The sequence below is a fragment of the Sapajus apella genome, unplaced genomic scaffold (genome assembly GCF_009761245.1).
Source record: "Sapajus apella isolate SASKATOON/1434 unplaced genomic scaffold, GSC_monkey_1.0 scaffold14, whole genome shotgun sequence".
NCBI lineage: Eukaryota > Metazoa > Chordata > Mammalia > Primates > Cebidae > Sapajus > Sapajus apella.
The window spans coordinates 388476-407474 of NW_022436954.1; the positions used below are offsets into that span (position 1 = coordinate 388476).

At 53.7% G+C, this 18999-nt stretch overlaps 1 protein-coding gene across 9 annotated transcripts in view; it reads left to right on the plus strand.

Moving 5' to 3' along the window:
* Positions 1 to 18999, plus strand: part of SHANK2 (SH3 and multiple ankyrin repeat domains 2) — a 687472-nt gene that overhangs the window by 113930 nt on the left and 554543 nt on the right. For all 9 annotated transcript variants that reach the window (XM_032282493.1, XM_032282495.1, XM_032282494.1 and 6 more), the window contains one exon: positions 2683 to 2901. In XM_032282493.1, coding sequence (XP_032138384.1) covers positions 2695 to 2901 — 207 coding nt within the window. In that variant the 5' untranslated portion in view covers positions 2683 to 2694. The remainder of the gene's footprint in view (positions 1 to 2682; positions 2902 to 18999) is intronic.

The window sequence follows — 18999 nt, forward strand, 5'->3', positions numbered from 1 at the left end:
CCTCTCCCTCCCCTCCCTCCCTCTCCCTCCCCTCCTCCCTCTCCCTCTTCTCCTCCCTCTCCTTCCCCTCCTCCTTCTCCCTCCCCTCCTTTCTCTCTCTCCCCTCCTTCCTCTCCCTCCCTCTCTCCCTCTGTTCCTCTCCCTCCCTCCTTTTCTCTCCCCCCTCCCTTCTTCTCCTCTCTCCCTTCCTCTCCCTCCCTCCCTCCTTTCTTTCCTCCTTTCCTTCCTTCTTCCCTTTTCTCCCTCCCTCCCTCCTTTCCTCACTCTCTCCTGCCCACACAGTCAGCCGTCTGTCCTCCATCCATCCATCTCCCTCCCCTCCTCCCTTTCTTCCAATCCCTTCTCCCTGCATGGGAGAAATTCCTTTTCCTACTACCCTCCTGGGTTCTCTATCTGGGGCCCTGAAATTGAGTTGACGTAAGACAGAGTCGCAAGAGAAAGACAGGTTGTGAACTCATGCAGCACCCGTCTGCGAAGAGGTCTCAAAAGGTGGCTAGAGCTTGGGCTTGGATAGCGCCTCAGCGCGGGAGGAGAACCTCGGTAGAGAAGGGACAAGACAAAGGGCAAGGACTGTGAGTTCCTGGAGGGCACACTGTGGGGCGGCAGGTCCGTAGGAAGGAAGCGCAGCGGAAGGCTGGTCTGTTGGTAAAGTCGGCTCCATAGGTTCCTCCAGGGCAGGGCTGACAAGGGTCTAAAGCTGTCTCCAGCGATGAAGTTCTGTCCTTCCTGGTGTGGTGGGGGTGGGCACTCCCTCTGAATTTACATCTTGCTTTGAGGCACACAAGCGGCGGGGAAGGCAGCGGGCTGTTCCCACGCCTGCTTCTCCGTCATCTTCAGCTCAGGATGGTCCTTATGCCCAGGTGCCATATTTTGGGGCGGCCTCTTCTGCCCCCTGCACTTCTGCCCTCCTTTCTTGCTCCTTGTGAATGGTTTCCAACCAAGAGAATAATACGGCAAACTTCTGTGTCCTCAGCAGCATCGAGTTTGACATTGCGCCGTAGTTGCTGGAACTGCTTTCCGGAGTGCGTGGCTCCACGCGCAGCGTGGCCGGCGCCGCCCACCCCGTCTTCCTCCAAGAGGGAATTGCTCTCCTGCGTTGGGCATGTGCCTTTCTGTTGGACTGCTTCGGCGCCATTCGCAGGGTGAAAATCCACGTGTTCCCCGTTCCATCTGTAGGACTCTGGCATCTTTCCAGCCTTTATCTGGAAATGATGGTCTGTGGTTTGACTCCTTGTGCAAATTGCCTTCCTTCTGCACAGTGTTATGTTTTGGGGATCACCCACATGTGGCTGGGGTTCATTCATTGTCACAGCTGTGGATTACATAGGAATGAAGAGGCCACAGCTTGATCAAGTGGTCCCTGGGTGACTGTGCATTTCCACTGGCTGCTTTGGTAGGGAGCGATCTCACGTGTCTTCCCGTGGGCCCGTGGCCTTGCCCTTCTCGGCAGAATGCACCTGGAGGTAGATTTGCTGGTTCAGCGTGGCACCTCCTCCAGCAGGTGCCCACGTCCCCAGTTCAAGCCAGAGGTGGGGGGTGTCACAGATCCAGTCACCAAATAGTGGATGGCTGCTCCCAGAATCCGGTCTGTGTCCTTGTTAAAGGCCTTGGTCGGCCAGGTACGGTGGCTCACACCTGTAATCTCAGCACTTCGGGAGGCCAGCGAAGGCGGATCACGAAGGCAGGAGATCGAGACCATCCTGGTAACGTGGTGAAACACCGTCTCTACTAAAAATACAAAAACTAGCTGGTCATGGTGGCATGCACCTGTAGTCCCAGCTACTCAGGAGGCTGAGGCAGGAGAATTGCTTGAACCCAGGAGGCGGAGGCTGCAGTGAGCCGAGATTGTGCCACTACACTCCAGCCTGGCAGCGGAGTGAGACTCTGTCTAAAAAAAAAAAAAAAAAAAAAAAAAAAGACTTGGTCTAAGGTGGTCATTGGCAACCTGACCTGGCTCTTTGTGGGGTAATTTCTATTGCACTTGGCCTTGAAGAAGCTGCGCTCTCAGCTGCCCTGCCTCCTGGGGACCCCCGAATCTGCTGACTGCCTCTTGGGGACCCCCGAGTCTGCTGGCTGCAGTCTGCTCGTGACTTTGGGTTCTGCTCCCGTCCGGGCCCAGGAGATTCTCTCATCTGTGAGCCTGGCTCTGGTTTTTTGTTCTATTTTTACCCAGGACCTATCATTGCTCTGTGTTTGAAGCAGAGGGGGTCATTACAGCGTGAACTTGCTGCCATTTTGACCTGAAGCGGGGGTTTCTTCCTCTCCTGAAGCTTTGTCCTCAAAGGGAAACAAAAGGCAGCCCTTTTTCTTACCTGGGGCAGCCCGGACAGCCCCGTGACCCTCTGCTGCATCTTTGTAAGCTGCGGTCATCCCCACGGCTAGCCCAGGTTCCTTTTGAAAGCCAGGTTTCACGGCACCGGTACCAGACCTTGTGGGGTTTTCCTGGGTCCCGGCTGCCGCCTCTGGCTCAGACTCCCCGGAGGAGCAGGTGGTGCCAACTTCTGGCTGCCCTCTGGGATCGGTATGTGTCTACTCACAGGGCCCTCGCCGGCGGTCACACTGGCAGACACGGACTAAGACACCCAGCCCACGTGTGTTCCCGTGGCAGCACCCACCGTGACCCTAGGTTTTCTCTCATTTTCACATTTCCTCTTCTTTGTCTTCCTTCTCTCTGCCTTGAAGACACAGGCAGCCATGCCGCGCAGCCCGACGTCCAGTGAGGACGAGATGGCCCAGAGCTTCTCCGACTACTCCGTGGGGTCGGAGTCAGACAGCTCCAAAGAAGAGACCATCTACGACACGATCCGGGCCACTGCGGAGAAGCCAGTCAGTGCCAGGACAGAGGAGAGCCAGGGCAACACGCTGGTGATCCGCATTGTCATCCATGACCTGCAGCAGACGGTGAGCCCTGTGGTCTGCCCCTTGGTTCACATCTGGATGATGTCACCTGTGGCTTGAATATCAGAGTGCCGCTCCGGTCCCTCCCAGACCTGCGGTCCCAATTGCTCCGGGCACACTGTGCTCCTTCCTTGCTCCAGACTCCTGCCCCATCCCCCCAGGCTCCCTGCTGGACCTGCCTCCACTCCCTGCTGCCTCCCCTCCTTATTGCCACTGTCACTGCCCCTACCTCCATCCACAAACATTCACTGAGCACCTACTATGTGCCAGACATTCAGGCCAGGGGCCCAGAGATGGAAAGGGGTGCTTCGCAACCTCGCAGAGGAAACCCAGGTGGCAGGTACACCCATAGCTGGCTTCTAGCAAGAAGTGCAGGAGGCTCTCAGGCCTGGCTCTGCTTTTCCCTGGTGCCTGACTCCACCACACCAGAGACCCAGTGTCCCATGCTACCCCACTTCCAGCGGGTGCAGCTCTGAGCACCCCTCCCCGTGTGGCTGCTGTCCTCCTCCTCCTGTCCCTCCAGCCCTGGGCCCAGTGTCGTTGTTGTGACCCCCAGAGCCCTCAGGCTGTCCTGGCCCATGCGGGCTGTGCCCTGAACGTCTGTCCTTATGCCTGGGGGTCCCTGTGGTTGGGTTTGCCTCCCGCTAGGAGATTGGCCCCTGGGGACTGGGCTTTGCGTACAGGGGACCTCCGTGTGCAGAGGATGGAGTGTGGCTTCATCTGCTGTCCAATCCACCAGAGCACGCTGGGGGCCAGGTGCCCAGCCCCGTTCCCTCTTGCTCATGGCGGGGCCTGTGCTGCATGTGGTCTCAAATAGGAGGCATGGGACAGAGCCGGAAGCATGGAGCAGACATGATGGCTGTGGACAGGCACCTCCTCAGGCTGGCCTGAGACCATTTCACATGCCATCTGTCCCCTGGGGAGTGTGGGCGGTGGTGGCAGTAGTGGGGCAGGTGGTCTGAAGCCCTTTTGCTGTGGAGTAGACATGTTGGACACCGAAGAGTTAGGACTCAGAGGGGCATCAGGGGGAGGCCCCTGACGGGCTTCATCTGTGCTTTCTAGAAGGCTCTCCCGGTACCCCAGTGAGCTGGGAGGACCCTTCTCATCTTAGCTCTGGGTGAAAGGAATGGGGAGAGGTGGGCTGCTGGTGTCGGCTGCTGCAGGTGCTTGAGGATGCGAGTCCCATGCTCTGCGTCCACCCCGATTTCTGAGGATGGTCACCCGGCCCCAGCCACGATGGGCAAGAGGGTCTAAGTGCTGGAGGTTGGGAAGCCTTGTGCTGCCCACTGGCTGAGTGTTGCTGGTGCCTCGGTGCATGCCCAGGTCCTGGCTCCTGGCACTGTGGAGGGGCTGAGATGCCCTGGGTTTAGCACCTCCCAGGGCTTGGTCCTCAGGGAGGGCTAAATGTGTGTCTCCTCTTTCCCCCTTGCCAGCAGCTTGCAGCCCAGCAGGGACCCTCTGCTTAGCCCCTCCCCAGCCCTGCTCCCTCTGGGAGAGACGTGAGCCGGGCTGAGGGGCTGATGTGCCGACGCATTCCCACTAGGAATGAGATCAGCCACGTGGCTTCGCCGTCCGGGTCAAGCGTGTCCTGCAGCCTGGGACAGCTTTGACTGCAGCCTGACACAAATGTGTGAACTCTCTGAAAACATTCTGAGGGTTTTCTTGCAACTTTTTATCTTTCTTTAGGACATCATTTCTCTTTAGTGTTAGTGTATTTCATGTGTAGCTGAAGACAGTTATTCTTCCAGTGTGGCCCAGGGAAGTCAAAAGATTTGACACCCGTGGAGGGGAAGCTCAGGGTGGCCTGATGCCCAGAGCTAATCCAGCCATGCCATGGGCCTAGGGGCTGCCCTGGCAGTACAAAGGCTGTCAGGAGAATAAGCGTGGTGTTTTGGGGTTCCTTCTGTGTTATTTAATGCCTCTTATAACAGCTATAAATTCTGGTTATAAAAAGTTCAAGTACAGCAGGAAAGCACAAATGCTGGGCTTAGCAATGATGGTTCCATCATCAACACTTGCTCACCCCATTCCGACACGCCCCTCCGCGGGATTACAGGCCATGGGTGGATGTGCATATGGTTAGAAATACTGGGGTAAGTGTCAGCTCAGAACACACACTATTAAGAAGTGAGCATCGTCCATGTTACTTTATTTGACTGTAAGAGGAGAGAAAGATGGTGGAGGAAATGCTTTTTCTTTGTCACAACAGACTTTTTCCATCCAAATCTGTGAGGTTGAAAGAAGCGATTATGAAACCCTGGAAGGCAGGAATTTTTGTTTTTTTATTACAGATTTTTTCCCCTTCTCACTGTGCCCTTTTCCTATATTGCTTAGGGGGAAATTAAGCTCACTGCTATGGTAAAAGGCCTTTAAATCTCAGGCACTTAACACACAGATGTCTTATTTTTTTCTCTCTTCTCAGTCCACCTGGGTTGGCAGGAGGGAAAGGTGGGAAGTTCTGATCCATACAGACATTCAGGGTCCCAGGCTCCTTCCATTCGATAGCTGGGCTATTTCCTAGAGCTTGGAAACCTCCACGGGGTCCTCTGTGTCTGCCCAGAAGTGGAGAGAGGGAAGAGACAGAACTTGTAGGACACATCGCCTTCCCTGGCTTCCTGAGGAGGTTGCATCTGATTGCAGAGCAGGCTGGGAAATGCTGTGGTTATCTGAGCCCAGGAAGAAGAGGGCATCCGTTTGGTAAATGAGGAGCTGGTTATGTGTGCATGGGTGCATGCACGTCTGCACACAAGCACTCCCCACAACCTCCTGAGTCTTGTTGGGTGTGGACAGTGACTTGTGCACACTGCCACTGTCCCTCACGCTTACTATCCACCATGCCCCCAGGCCCCGGAGCCACGCCGTCTCTCTTGCAAGGGTCAGTGCCATCACCTGCCTTTGCAATGGCCTTTTCTTCAGCAGACCCTTTTTTGGTTGTTGTCTTGCCTTTGATTGGATGGAATTCCTTGTTAGGTGGGTTTTCTTAGGAAGAGTTCCTGAGGGCAGTGCTTTCTCAGTGAGTGCGTGGTTGATGCTCATTATCGGTGGTACTTGTGTTCTAAAACGTTGCCACAGATGCTGAATGCGTGACTCCTCGGCCGTGGGTCGCAGAGGAAGTGCAGTGTTTCATTCCTGCAAGGCTCCAGTCACATGTTTGACCGTAGGTCAAGACACAATCTTATTTTATGTGTGTTGCTGTTTAAAGATGCCTGATGTAATATGCAATGTGGATTTGTTCACATCGAACTCACAGCGCTCTCACACGTGCCTCCCTGAAGCCTCTCTGACACGTTTTCTCTGTGAGGCTCATCACTGCCTTCTTGCCTTGGGAACAAGCAGACAGCACTTCAGCTCTCTGCTCTCTCTCTCTTTTTTTTTTTTTTTGAAATGGAGTCTTGCTCTGTCGCCAGGCTGGAGTGCTGTGGTGCAATCTTGGCTCACTGCAAAATCCGCCTCCCAGATTCAAGTGATTCTCCTGTCTCAGCCTCCCGAGTAGCTGGGACTAGAGGCGTGTACCACCACGCCCAGCTAATTTTTGCATTTTTTAGTAGAGTTGAGGTTTCACCATGTTGGCCAGGATGGTCTCAATCTCTTGACTTGGTGATCCTCCCGCCTTGGCCTCCCAGAGTGCTGGGATTACAGGCATGAGTCACCTTGCCCGGCCGGGGGCCCCTCTTAAATGGCAAAATCACCAACACAAAGCACAAACGGAGGGAGAACCGTGGCACTCCGTGGGCTACAGTCGGACACTTGTTTGCAAGATGAGGGCCGGGACGAGAAGTCCGACCACCGTGCCCGGCCTGCCCTGACTTTCCTGAGCCTTTAATTGTTGTGTTTTTAGCTGGACCCGTTCATTCCTTGTAAGTTCTTAATGCACTCTAGTCACGCTCCTTTGACTTCTGTTTCGTCACCTAGTTCACCCTCCCGCGGGAACCCCTGCATCGGGCAACTGAAGCTTTGGCTGCTTTGTGCGAAAAGCATTGATTTTGGGGTTACAAATACATTTTAGCAAGTAGGCGCATCCCTGATACAGAATTCATGAATAATGAGGATTGAGTGTATTTTGAAAATGTCAGCTTGTTCCCTTCGGACTGAAAGCTCTTTTCCTCTGTATTTGTTTTTGTTTTTGAGATGGAATGTCGCTCTGTTGCCCAGGCTGGCGTGCAATACTACGATCTTGGCTCACTACACCCTCCGCCTCCCGGGTTCAGGTGATTCTCCTGCCTTAGCCTCCCAAGTAGCTGGGATTACCGGCACCTGCCACCATGCAGGGCTAATTTTTTGTATTTTTGGTAGAGACTGGGTTCCGCCATGTTGCCAGGCTGGTCTTGAACTCCTGACCTCAGGTAAACCTCCTGCTTCGGCCTCGCTAAGGGTTGGGATTACAGGCGTGAGCCACCATGCCTGACCTCCTCTGTGTTTTTAGGTCACAGCTTCCCCTCTGTGGGGATGTTGTTTGTCTTCTTGCCCTGAACATTGCTTTGGATACATCTGAGGCCACCAGATTTTTTTCCATCTCATAGGTGACATTGGTTTTTTTCTTTTTTTGACTGGATTCCTAAAGAAGTGGCTCCCACTACTAGACCAAGAAGTGTTAGGTGTCGGGCGTTCTTGGTTTTTCCAAGAAAAACTTCAGATTCTCTGTAAGGATGTTTTCCTGTATTTTGTTATTTTTCCTGTGTTATTGGTTGGGTCCTTTATTTTAGAAATAGTAATTATTCCTATGTTGGATTTTCCTTGTTCTTATCTGTTATTGTTTCCTCTCATTACTTTAATTGCTTGGCATTTTTGTTCCCTAGTAGTGATTTTCTTTCTTCTTTCTTTTTCGATTTATTTATTTATTTGGAGACAGAGTCTCCCTCTGTCACCTGGGCTGGAGCACAGTGGTGCGATCTTGGCTCACTGCAACCTCTGCCTCCCGGGTTCAAGTGATTCTCCTGCCTCAGCCTCCTGAGTAGCTGGGATTACAGGCGTGCACCACCACGCCTGGCTAATTTTTTGTATTTTTAATAGAGATGGGGCTTTGCCATGTTGGCCAGGCTGGTCTCGAACTCCCAACCTCAGGTGATCCACCTCTCACAGTGCTAGGATTACAGGTGTGAACCACCACGCCTGGCCTGCTGTGATGTTCTTGAGCCTTTAACTGTCGTATTTTCAGGCGGACCCGTTCTGTCCTTTGTAATTTCTAATTTACTCTAGTCATGCTCTTTCGACTTTGTTCGTTCCTATGGCCCCACACTCTCTCATTTTGAAAACACCCTTTATTTGGTAGGTGTTCTGTCTTATTTTTGTCCTCCCAGGCATAAAGCATTTGTGCGGGTGTTCCTTCTTTTTTTAATTGCATTTTAGGTTTTGGGGTACATGTGAAGAACATGCAAGATTGTTGCATAGGTACACACATGGCAGTGTGATTTGCTGCCGTCCTCCCCTTCACCTATATCTGGCATTTCTCCCCATGCTATCTCTCCCCAACTCCCCACCCCCTGCTGTCCCTCCCTAGTTCCCCCCCAGAGACCCCAGTGTGTAGAGCTCCCCTCCCTGTGTCCAGGTGTTCTCATTGTTCAACACCCGCCTATGAGTGAGAACGTGCGGTGTTTGATTTTCTGTTCTTGTGTCAGTTTGCTGAGAATGATGGTTTCCAGGTTCTTCCATGTCCCTACAAAGGACACAAACTCATCATTTTTGATGGCTGCATAATATTCCTTCTTTTAATTGTGATGTGTTTTCATGCAGCTTGGAGACCATCTGAGGCTTGCATGCTGCCTTGCTTCCTCTGGTTCATTTCGTGTCTGTGCTGGGTCCCTGTTGCTTCCCCGACGTTTCTCCCGGCCTGGTCCCGGCTGGCTGTCAGCTTGTGCTTACTGTCGGTTTGCATAGCACACGGGTGGGTTTCGCTGGCTCTGTCATGTAGTTAGATTTGGCCATCTGTTTGGCTTTGCAGATGAACAGAACTTGGGCTGGGAGGGTGGAGTCCACGTGCAGGGCCTGGCTCCCTGTCTCTCCTGAGACGTTGTATTAGCCCGTTCTCAGGCTGCTAATAACGACACTGCTGATTACCCGAGTTATTTATTTCTTTATTTTGAGACAGAGTTTCACTGTTGTTGTCCAGGCTGGAGTGCAGTGGTGCCATCTCGGCTCACTGCAGCCTCTCGGGTTCAAGTGATTCACGTGCCTCAGCCTCCCGAGTAGCTGGGATTACAGGCGTGCACCACCACGCCTAGCTAGTTTTATATTTTTAGTAGAGACCGAGTTTCTCCATGTTGGTCAGGCTGGTCTTGAACTCCCGACCTCAGGTGATCCACCCTCCTCAGCCTCCCAAAGTAGTGGGATTACAGGTGTGAGTCACCGCACCTGCTCTAATTTATAATGAAAAGCAGGTTTAATGGACTCGCAGTTTCACATGGCTGGGGAGGCCTCACAATTATGGTGGAAAGAGGTTGAGGGGCAGAGTCCCATCGTGGTGGTGGTGTTTGTTTGAGAAGGATTCTCACTCTGTCACCCAGGCTGGAGTGCAATGGTGCAGTCTTAGCTCACTGCAACCTCTGCCTCCCACCTCCAGATTCAAGTGATTCTCTGGCCTCAACCTCCTGAGTAGCTGGGATTACAGGCACCTGCCACCATGCCCAGATAATTTTTTTTTTTTTTTTTTGTATTTTTAGTAGAGATGGGATTTCACCATGTTGGCCAGGCTGGTCTCAAACTCTTGACCTCAGGTGATCTGCCCGCCTCAGCCTCCCAAAGTGCTGGGATTACAGGTGTGAGCTACTGTGCCCTGCCTAAACTGGGTATTTTCTGGGGTGGCTTTTCTATTTTGGGTCCCTTGGCCAGGACTTCTGAGCCCCTGGGTGCAGCATTTCTCAGTGTTAACCTCTCAATGGTAGAGAACCCCGTGACCACCGCCAGAGGACCCATGCTCGGGCTGCGGGGTTTTAGCCATTCGATCCCTTTATTTGCTGTTCTTGCTTATTGATACTAGAGGGAGGGCAGGGGGACTGGGGGAGCGCCCTGTGTGCGTTTCAGACCCCAGGCCCCAGGGTCTGAATCAGGAAGTCAGAGGAAATGGCCCATGTCAGGCACTGACCCTCATGTGATGTGTGTCTAAGGACACCTTCCGCCCGTGGGAGCCGCACTGGGAGGTGTTTTATGACTTCCCAACGTTACCATGTGCCAGGCACGGTGTTACGGCCTCTAGGCGAGTTTCCTGTAGTTCTCTCGCAGCCTTGCAGCAGACAGCACTGACAGCATCTTTGCTGATGATGGCACACAGTCCAGAGGGTGTGTGTCCCATGAGCTCACACGGAACACAGAGTGGAACCTGCAGGTGGAGGAGGTAGAGGGCACCAGCTGCCCCGGGAGCCCCACTGCTCCCTCCTAGTCATGAGGAGGGTTTTGCTTAATCCCAGTTTACAGATGGGAACTGGAGTGTCGGACTCCAGAGCCAGTGAGGGGCAGAGCCAGTGTCCTGGGGGCGCCCAGCCTTGTGCCTTGGAAGCTGCTGGATGGAAGCCCTGGGATGCTGGCGTTGGGCGTGCCGCCAACTGCCTGGTACTGCGCTGATTTGCACCTGCACATCAAATTCGCGGCGGGCAGTCAGCTAGCAGGTAGTGCTGCGTAGGAGCAGCCTGGCCACATTCTTCCTGGCATGGGTCAGAATCACGTCCCGTTCCCCATTCACGCTGTGCTTTTGAGCAAGGGTCTGAAGGTCTGAACCTTGGGGTCCCACCTGTCAGGGGCCACAAACATCGCTTGTGAAGTGAGCCATTGCAGGCTGGTCTCCAACCCAAGGGGTGCCCACAAGGGTCCATTTCTGTTTCCTTTCTCCCGGGTCCACCCTCCTGCCAGTGCTACCCATATTCGGAAGCTCTCATCAGCCGCACAGGAGGAAGGCCCCGGCCATCTCAGCCAGCAAGCTGCTTCCTTGGCAGTGGGGCAAGGGTGTCAGGAGATCAGGGGCCTCCTGCACCCGGCTGGACCCTGCCTCCCTGCCTGTGTGACGCCTTCCTTGACGAGTGACCATCCCTGTGCAGGGCAGGTGCTCCCTCCCCAGCAGCTGTTGTGCCCACTTTGCTGGAGGCATTGGAGACCCGTTGGAGTGACGGATGGAGCCACAGCCCTGCTCCAGGCTGGACTTAACCCACAGCACCTCCTCGTGAAAGCCAGAGCCTCCTCAGGGTTTAGTCTTCTCATGGGAGCCTGGTTGTTTCTGGAACCTTCCAAAGACCACTTTTCTTCCCTCTGTTCAAGACAAACAAAGCCCCTGGAGGCCGAAACCAGAAATCCCACGGGTGTGAGCTCTCCGCAACAAAGCAGGCATTGTTCCCGCGTGAAATCCCTTGTGGGGCTGAGTCCTCTGTGTAGCCAGGGACACAAGATGGTTCCTGGAACCCTGCCCGGAGGAGCCAGCCAGGAGCTGCCGAGTGAGTCTGCGCCGAGGTCCCAGTGCCCGCCTGCTGGGAGTTGGTGCTGGAGAAGCACCTGGGCTGCCCTCCTCCCCCCAGGTGTAGCCCCTCATCCGCTGCTCTCTGGGCCCACTGCTGCTTCTGGGTGAGTGCTGTTTCTGAGCCTCACCTTCCAGCGGAACTGAAGCTTTAAGTCTTTGAGTGAGAGCCTCTCGCAGTGCCCATGACCCTTCAGGCACAACTGGAGCCCTCACTTGACTCGTCTTGTGTGGGTGGGCTTCCCGGCCAGGCAGGGAGTGGTGGGGTGGGCTCCGGGCACAGGGAGGGTGCCGTCTCTGCGTCCTCTCAAGCGCCTGGTGGTGGAGTGCTGGCACCGGACATTCAGCATGGCCTTTGAAAAAGTGGCATGTGCCAAAATCAATACAGGCTACAGTGAGCTCTGTGATTTCTGGGGGAGCGTGAATGAGGAAGAGGGAAGCACACTGGCCCCATGGCCCGAAGCGGTTTATCATTTAATCCACAGTGAATGCCATGTTGCAAGTAGAGCGGAGAAGAAAATAGGGTGGGGCTGTGATGGCCTTTCCCGGTCTCTCCCGGGGTGTGGACGTCGGCACCCCTGTCCGCCTCTCCCCGAGGACTGGCACCAAGTAGATCAGCTGATGCCATCACCCCGAGGGCTGACCCCTGAAACCTGGCCCATCTCCCGGCAGACCCCTGGGAAAATGAATCCCATTCTATGCGTGAATCAGTGCTTCCATTTATAAAGCACATGCATGTTCAAGTGGGGCGCTCCATTTAGGAAAAAGCATTCCTGCCACCATGCTGACCCCTCAAACACCATGCACTGCCATTCACCTGTCCTCCCCCCACCATATACAGTCACTCCAAATCCCCACTGCCTTTGCCATGCTGGGACCGCCTGCCCTCTCATCCCGCTGTGCCTGCCTCACCCTGTGCCACACACCTGCTGATGGGGATGTCCTCTCGTCTGTCAGCTGCTTCCATATGGACCCAGATTTCTTTTGTTTTTAGGTTTTTGTTTTTTTCTTTGAGATAGGGTCTTGCTCTGTCACTCAGGCTGGAGTCCAGTGGTGCAGTCATGGTTCACTGCAGCCTTGACACATGGGATGCTCCTGCCTCAGCTCCCCGAGTGCACGTCACCACACCGGGATATTTTTTCCCTTTTAGTAGAGACAGGGTCTCACTATATTGCCCAGACAGGACTCGAACCCCTGGACTCAAGTCATCCTCCCACCTCAGCCTCCCAAAGTGCTGGGATTACAGGCCTGAGCCACCACTCCCTGTCGGATATGTTTGATTACAGCGTGACCTTGGCCCGCCTGCTTATCATGGTGGATTAAAATAGAACCCCAAGAGCAGGGAGGTTTCGCCTCCTCCTCCTCCCAGATTTCACCCCCCCTTTCCTCCTCCTCCTCAGGGATTTCACCCCGTCTTCTCTCCTCCTCCTCAGGGATTTCACCCCCCCTTTCCTCCTCCTCCTCCTCCTCCAGGATTTCACCCCCCCTTTCCTCCTCCTCCTCTGGGATTTCACCCCCTCTTTCCTCCTCCTCCTCCAGGATTTCACCCCCCCTTTCCTCCTCCTCCTCCGTGATTTCACCCCCTCTTCCCTCCTCCTCCTCCAGGATTTCACCCCCTCTTTTCTCCTCCTCCAGGATTTCACCCCCTCTTCCCTCCTCCTCCTCCAGGATTTCACCCCCTCTTTCCTCCTCCTCCTTCGGGATTTAACCCCCTCTTTTTGGTCACAGGCACATAATTACCGCATTTGCATTTTGTATTTGAGGGTTCCTCTGCTTTTGAATATTAGGAGGACTCTACCTGTCCTGGCAGCGTCTGAGCCCATCTCCCCCTCCTGTCCCTGAGTCACACCCCTGGGGCTGGCTCCTCATCCTGCAGAGACCACGAGGTGCCCGCCCATTGTGAGAGAGGGTTCTGGACAGCTGCTTCAGGGTGGTTTGTTACCGTTAGAAGCTGCATTTTGATGCTTTGCTGTGTGAGTATACCTACCCGTTAATTGTGAGAGATGGCACTGGACAGCTGGCGCAGGGACGGTTTATGACTGTTAGAAGCGTCAGAGTGGCCGGGTGTGGTGGCTCATGCCTGTAATCCCAGCACTTTGGGAGGCCCAGGTGGGTGGATCAACTCAGGTCAGGAGTTTGAGACCATCCTGGCCAAGATGGTAAACCCCATCTCTACTAAAAATACAAAAAAAAAAAAGAAAAAAAATCAGCTGGGCGCAATGCCAGACATCTGGTAAACCCAGCTACTCGGGAGGCTGGGGCAGGAGAATGCCTTGAACCCGGGAGGCAGAGGTTGTTGTGAGCTGTGATCATACCACTGCACTCCAGTCTGGGTGACAGTGCGAGAGTCCATCTCAAAAAAAAAAAAGTGTGAGTGTGCGCACCCATTGTGAGAGAGGGCTCTGGACGGCTGGTGCAGGGGTGGCTCGTTACCTTAGGAAGCTGCGTTTGGGTGCTTTGCTATGTGTCTGACTCCTGGTTCCTGGCCCTTGTGAGGTGAGAGCTGGCGTCGTCTTCTAAGGAGTTAATGGAGTCCATGTGTCTGGGAGATGGGTGGCTGGGTGGCTGTGACCCTGAGCGGCAGCCTCTTCGTCCCGCTTCGGGAAAGTTTGCCCTTGACTCCCTCGGGCGGATTTTTCTGGGTAGAAAGCCGGCTCTGGTCAGGCTTACCTTCTGCTGCATTCTCTTCAACACCTGGGCTTGCTGGGGAGTGGGTAGCAGGCAGGCTCCTCGGCGGGCCCTGGCTCCCTGCAGCCAGCACCCTGGTGCTGACAGAACGTGTGTAGCACCGCACCCACGGCCCCGTCTCCCGCTGCAGCCTCCCTTTGGGGGCCAGGCCTCGTTTCTCACTTGACACCTTCTCAGTTGAAAGCCCAGGTGCCCCTCAACTCAGGCTGTGCAAAACCAGTGCTGTGACCCTAACCTCTTGGAACTCCAGACCTGGCCCCTCTGGTATTTGCTCTCTTAGATAGTGGTTACTTTTTTTTTTTTTTTTCTTTTTTAAAAAAGACTAAAAACAAAAAAGCTTTCTTTCTTTTTTTCTTTTTTTTTTTTTTCAGAAAGCTTTCTTGAGTTACAATTTACAAACTGTAAGATTCACTTACTTTAAGAATACAATTCAGGGCTGGGCGCGGTGGCTCGCACCTGTAATCCCAGCACTTTGGGAGGCCAAAGAGGGTGGATCACCTGAAGTCAGGAGTTTGAGACCAGCCTGGCCCACATGGTAAAACCCTGTCTCTACAAAAAACACAAAAATTAGCTGGGTATAGTGGTACACGGCTGTAATCCCAGCTACTCAGAGGCTGAGGCAGGAGAATCGCTTGAACCTGGGAGGTGGAGGTCACGCCACTGTACTTTAGCCTGGGCAACAAGAGCGAAACTCCATCTTAAAAAAATAAAATAAAATTTGATGATTCTCGGTGGGTGGATTTGCTGAGTGTGCACCCGTCACCACCAGCCAGGTGTGGGAAGTCTCCATCGCCCCAAAGCTCCCTCATGCTGGGTTCTAGTGGGTTCCTGTCCCCACTTCCAGCCCCTGACGACCAGGAAGCCACTTTCTGTCTGTGTGGATTTGGTTCTTCCAGACACTTCATAGACATGGAGTCAACCAACATGTGGCCTCTTGTGCCTGGCTGCTTTTCCTCAGCACGATCAGCTTTTCTGGGTTTAAATTTAATGGGTTCACATGCAGTTTTATTACATGTGAACATTAGAAAGAGGTAAAGTGTGGGCTTTTCGTGTGACCATCACAAATGATGTACAATGTACCTATTAAGAAATTGCTCAGCCCTCGCCCCCCTCCCACCCATTCGAGTCTCCCATGCCCATCATTCCATGCTGTGTTCCTGTGCACACATTATTTAGCTTCCACTTATAAGTCAGAACATGCAGGATCTGAGTCCTTTCACATAAGGTAGTGGCCTCCAGTTCCATCCCTGTTGCTGTAAAAGACATGACCTCCTTTTTCATGGCTGAGTAGTATTCCATCGTACATATATACCACGTTTTCTTGACCCGGTCTTGGTGCACACTGACGCTGAAGCATGACAGATTTGATTCCCACCGTCCTGCATTCCCACATACTGCGAGTCCATTCTCATTTGATGGTCAGCTGGGTTCCTTCCGCTGTGGGGCTGTGGGACCGTCTTTGTTTCAGCCATCCCAGCCACAATGCAGGCGTCCTCCTGAGCTTCCACCTCTGCTACTCCCACAATCAGCCCCTTCCCAAGCACCTTCTAGACCCCTGCAAGCCTGCGCCACTCCCGCAGCCTTCATCACCGCCCCACCCTTCCTGTCGTCTTCCCCTTGGGCAGCCAGAGCAGCTTCAAGACGAGACTCTCAGAAGCTTTCCAGGTGACACTTAGGTGGTTGTGTACATGTGGATGCCCTGGCCACCGTGCCACGCACAGCCCTCCTATGACTGCTTCCCGGTCTGAGGATACAAAGCAGGCCCTCCCCCGCTGGGCGCAGCGGCTCGCGCTGGGAATCCCAGCACTTTGGGAAGCCAAAGTGGGCAGATCAGTGAGGTCAGGAGTTCAAGACCATCCTGGCCAACATGGTGAAACCCCGCCTCTACTAAAAATACAAAAATTAACCGGTTGTGGTGGTGCGCGCCTGTGATCTCAGCTACTCGGGAGGCTGAGGCAGGAGAATCGCTTGAACCTGGGAGGAGGAGGTTGCAGTGAGCCGAGATTGTGCCACTGCGCTCCAGCCTGGGTGACAAGAGGGAGACTCCATCTCAAAAAAAAAAAAAAAAACAAAGCCGGGTCCTCCCTAGCCTGGGCACACACCTATTGGTAGTGTTCGGGTCAGTGGATTTTCCCTGAGGTTTCTGCAGCTTTGTGGCTTCTCCTCGGGCTCTCTTCACAGGGTGATTTCACGGCTAAGGGCCCGCGGGGGTGGCCGGGCTGCACTCCTCTCCACTGGGGCACCTGGTGCAGGCTCCGCTCGTCCTTGTGCCCCGTCAGCCAGTACAGCCAAGTGAATGCTCAGTGTCTGGTTGTGGAGTGAGCGAATTCATTTAAACCCTTGCCTCTGTGGGGTGAGGGCTGCATGGCTGCACTGAGCCCGAGGTGACGGGAGGGGGTCTTCGGGGGCAGCCAGCCTGTGGTATGCATAAACTTGGCACATTGGCTCAGCAGAGAAGGCTGAGGGCCACGGGAGCAGCGTGCGTGAGGCAGCAGAGGTGGGTGGTGGGCGTTGAGCTGTAGGGTCATGGCAAGGAGCCATGGTTGTCCTTGATGGGCAGAGGTTTGGTACAGGGCATGGGACATCATTTATATTTGAAAAGGGTGATCTTGGCCTTTCTGACAAGGGGAGAAGGATAAGAAGAAATGGGGGTAGGGCTGGGTACCATGGCTCACGCCTGTAATCCCAGCGCTTTGGGAGGCTGAGGTGGGCGGATCATGAAGTCAGGAGTTCGAGATCAGCCTGACCAACATGGTGAAACCCTATCTCTACTAAAAATACACAGATTAGCCAGGCATGGTGGTGGACACCTGTAATCCCAGCTACTCGGGAGGCTGAGGCAGGAGAATTGCTTGAACCCAGGAGGCGGAGGTTGCAGTGAGCAGAGATCATGCTGCTGCACTCCAACTGGGGTGACAGAATGAGACTCTGTCTCAAAAAAAAAAAAAGAAGATGGGGACTCCAGGGAAATGGTAAGGCAGGGACCCTGGGGTGGGGGGGCAATCCAGGGAAAGGTGGAGACTTGAAGACACTTTCCTCTGACTAAGCTGGGGGTATGTCGTGGAGAGAAGGTTTAAGATGTGAGGCCTGCATCTTTGCAGTTTCTCAGCTCATGCCTGTAATCCCAACACTTTGGGAGGCCGAGGTGGGCGGATGATCTGAGGTCAGGAGTTCGTGACCAGCCTGGCCAACATGGTGAAACTCCATCTCTACTAAAAATACAAAAATTAGCTGGGTGTGGTGGTGTGTGCCTATAATCCCAGCTACTCGGGAGGCTGAGGCAGGAGAATTCCTTGAACCCGGGAGGCGGACTTTGCAGCAAGCCAAGATCGCGCCACCGCACGCCAGCTTGGGTGAAAGAGTGAGACTGTCTCAAAAAAAAAAAAAAAATTGAAATGTAATTTACATAGGAAGTGTGTGAGTCAGTGGATTTTAGCAAATTCACAGATGAGTGAGCCCATCACCACTGTCAATCTCAGAAAGCTTTCATACACCCAAGAGGGAACGCCACCCCTGTTGGCAGTTGCTCTCCCTCCCCAGAAGCCTGTTCTGGCCATCGCCAGTGATGGAGTGGCCTGGCGTGTGGACTGAGAGGGAAACCCTTTCTCGGTTCTTTGCCTCTCCTGCTGGAGGTAAGCCCCTTTCCTCCCACCTGTGCTGCGTCCAATGCCGTCCCGGGCCTCCTGCCACTGAGGGGCTTTCCATGCTATCAGGTCACCCAGTCCACCGAGAAATGCAAAAGCTCTCTTATCAGTGAATATAGTTGTAGCTGGGTGCAGTGGTGCCACCTGTCATCCTGGCTACTCGGAAGGCCCAGGCAGGGGGATCACCTGGGCAATGAAATGAGATACCTTCTCTAAAAATAAATAATAATAATACGTAATTGTCCTTTGGGCTGCCCTTTCATTTTCAGATGTTTTGTTCCAGAATGTTATCTCCCAGCTCCCTTTTGCTAAATGAAAGGAAATTCTTCTGGGATTATAGATTTAATTAGAAGTTTAGGTGTATGTGGCCTTGACATGAGCACATTTTCTGCCCTAAAAGAAAAGTCATCAAAAAGGTCTTGGGCAGAAGTTTGTAACATGATAATGGTCTTTACTCAAAGACTTTGAGTCCGTGGAGTGTAGCCCGATACTGACTCCAGCCTAATCAGGGAGGCCCCCCCCAGACGACTCCTCCACTCTACCCTTCCACCCACCTACACCCCATCCCCTGACCCTCCAACCTGTCCACATCCACCCATCCACATACCCCCTCCACTCACTCATCCTCCATCCATTCATCCACGCATCCATCCCTGCATTCATTCATCCTCCCATCCATCCATCCATTCATTCATCCACCCATCCATCCATCCATCCATCCACCCATCTACCCACCCACCCACCCAACCACCCATCCATCCATCCACCCATCCATCTATCCATTCACCCACCCATCCACCTACCCATCCACTCAGCCATCCACCCATCCATCCATCCATCCATCCATCCATCCATCCATCCACCCATCCACCCACCCATCTATCCATTCATCCACCCATCCATCCACCCATCCACCCATCCATCCATTCATCCATTCATTCATTCACCCACCCATCCACTCAGCCATCCATCCATCCATTCATCTATCATCCATCATCCATCCATCCCTTCATCCACCCACCCATCCACTCAGCCAGCCAGCCAGCCATCTACCCAGCCACCCACCTACTTAGCCACCCATCCACCCACCCACGCATCCTCCTGCCCACCCCATCCCTCCCTCCCTATATTCATTCACCATCAATCCACCCTTTTGATGATAGAAATACATGGTTAGGATCTTTGGTCTCCACCTTGAGTAGCCCCTCCACGTCCTTTGTAGTATGTGTTTAGATCATCTTTTGGAGAGGCAGAAGGCACAGAATCTGATTTCCTTTGTGGTTTCATTAACTGGTTGCCAAGACCAAAGAGAGTGCCGCTCCCCAGCCCTGCAGC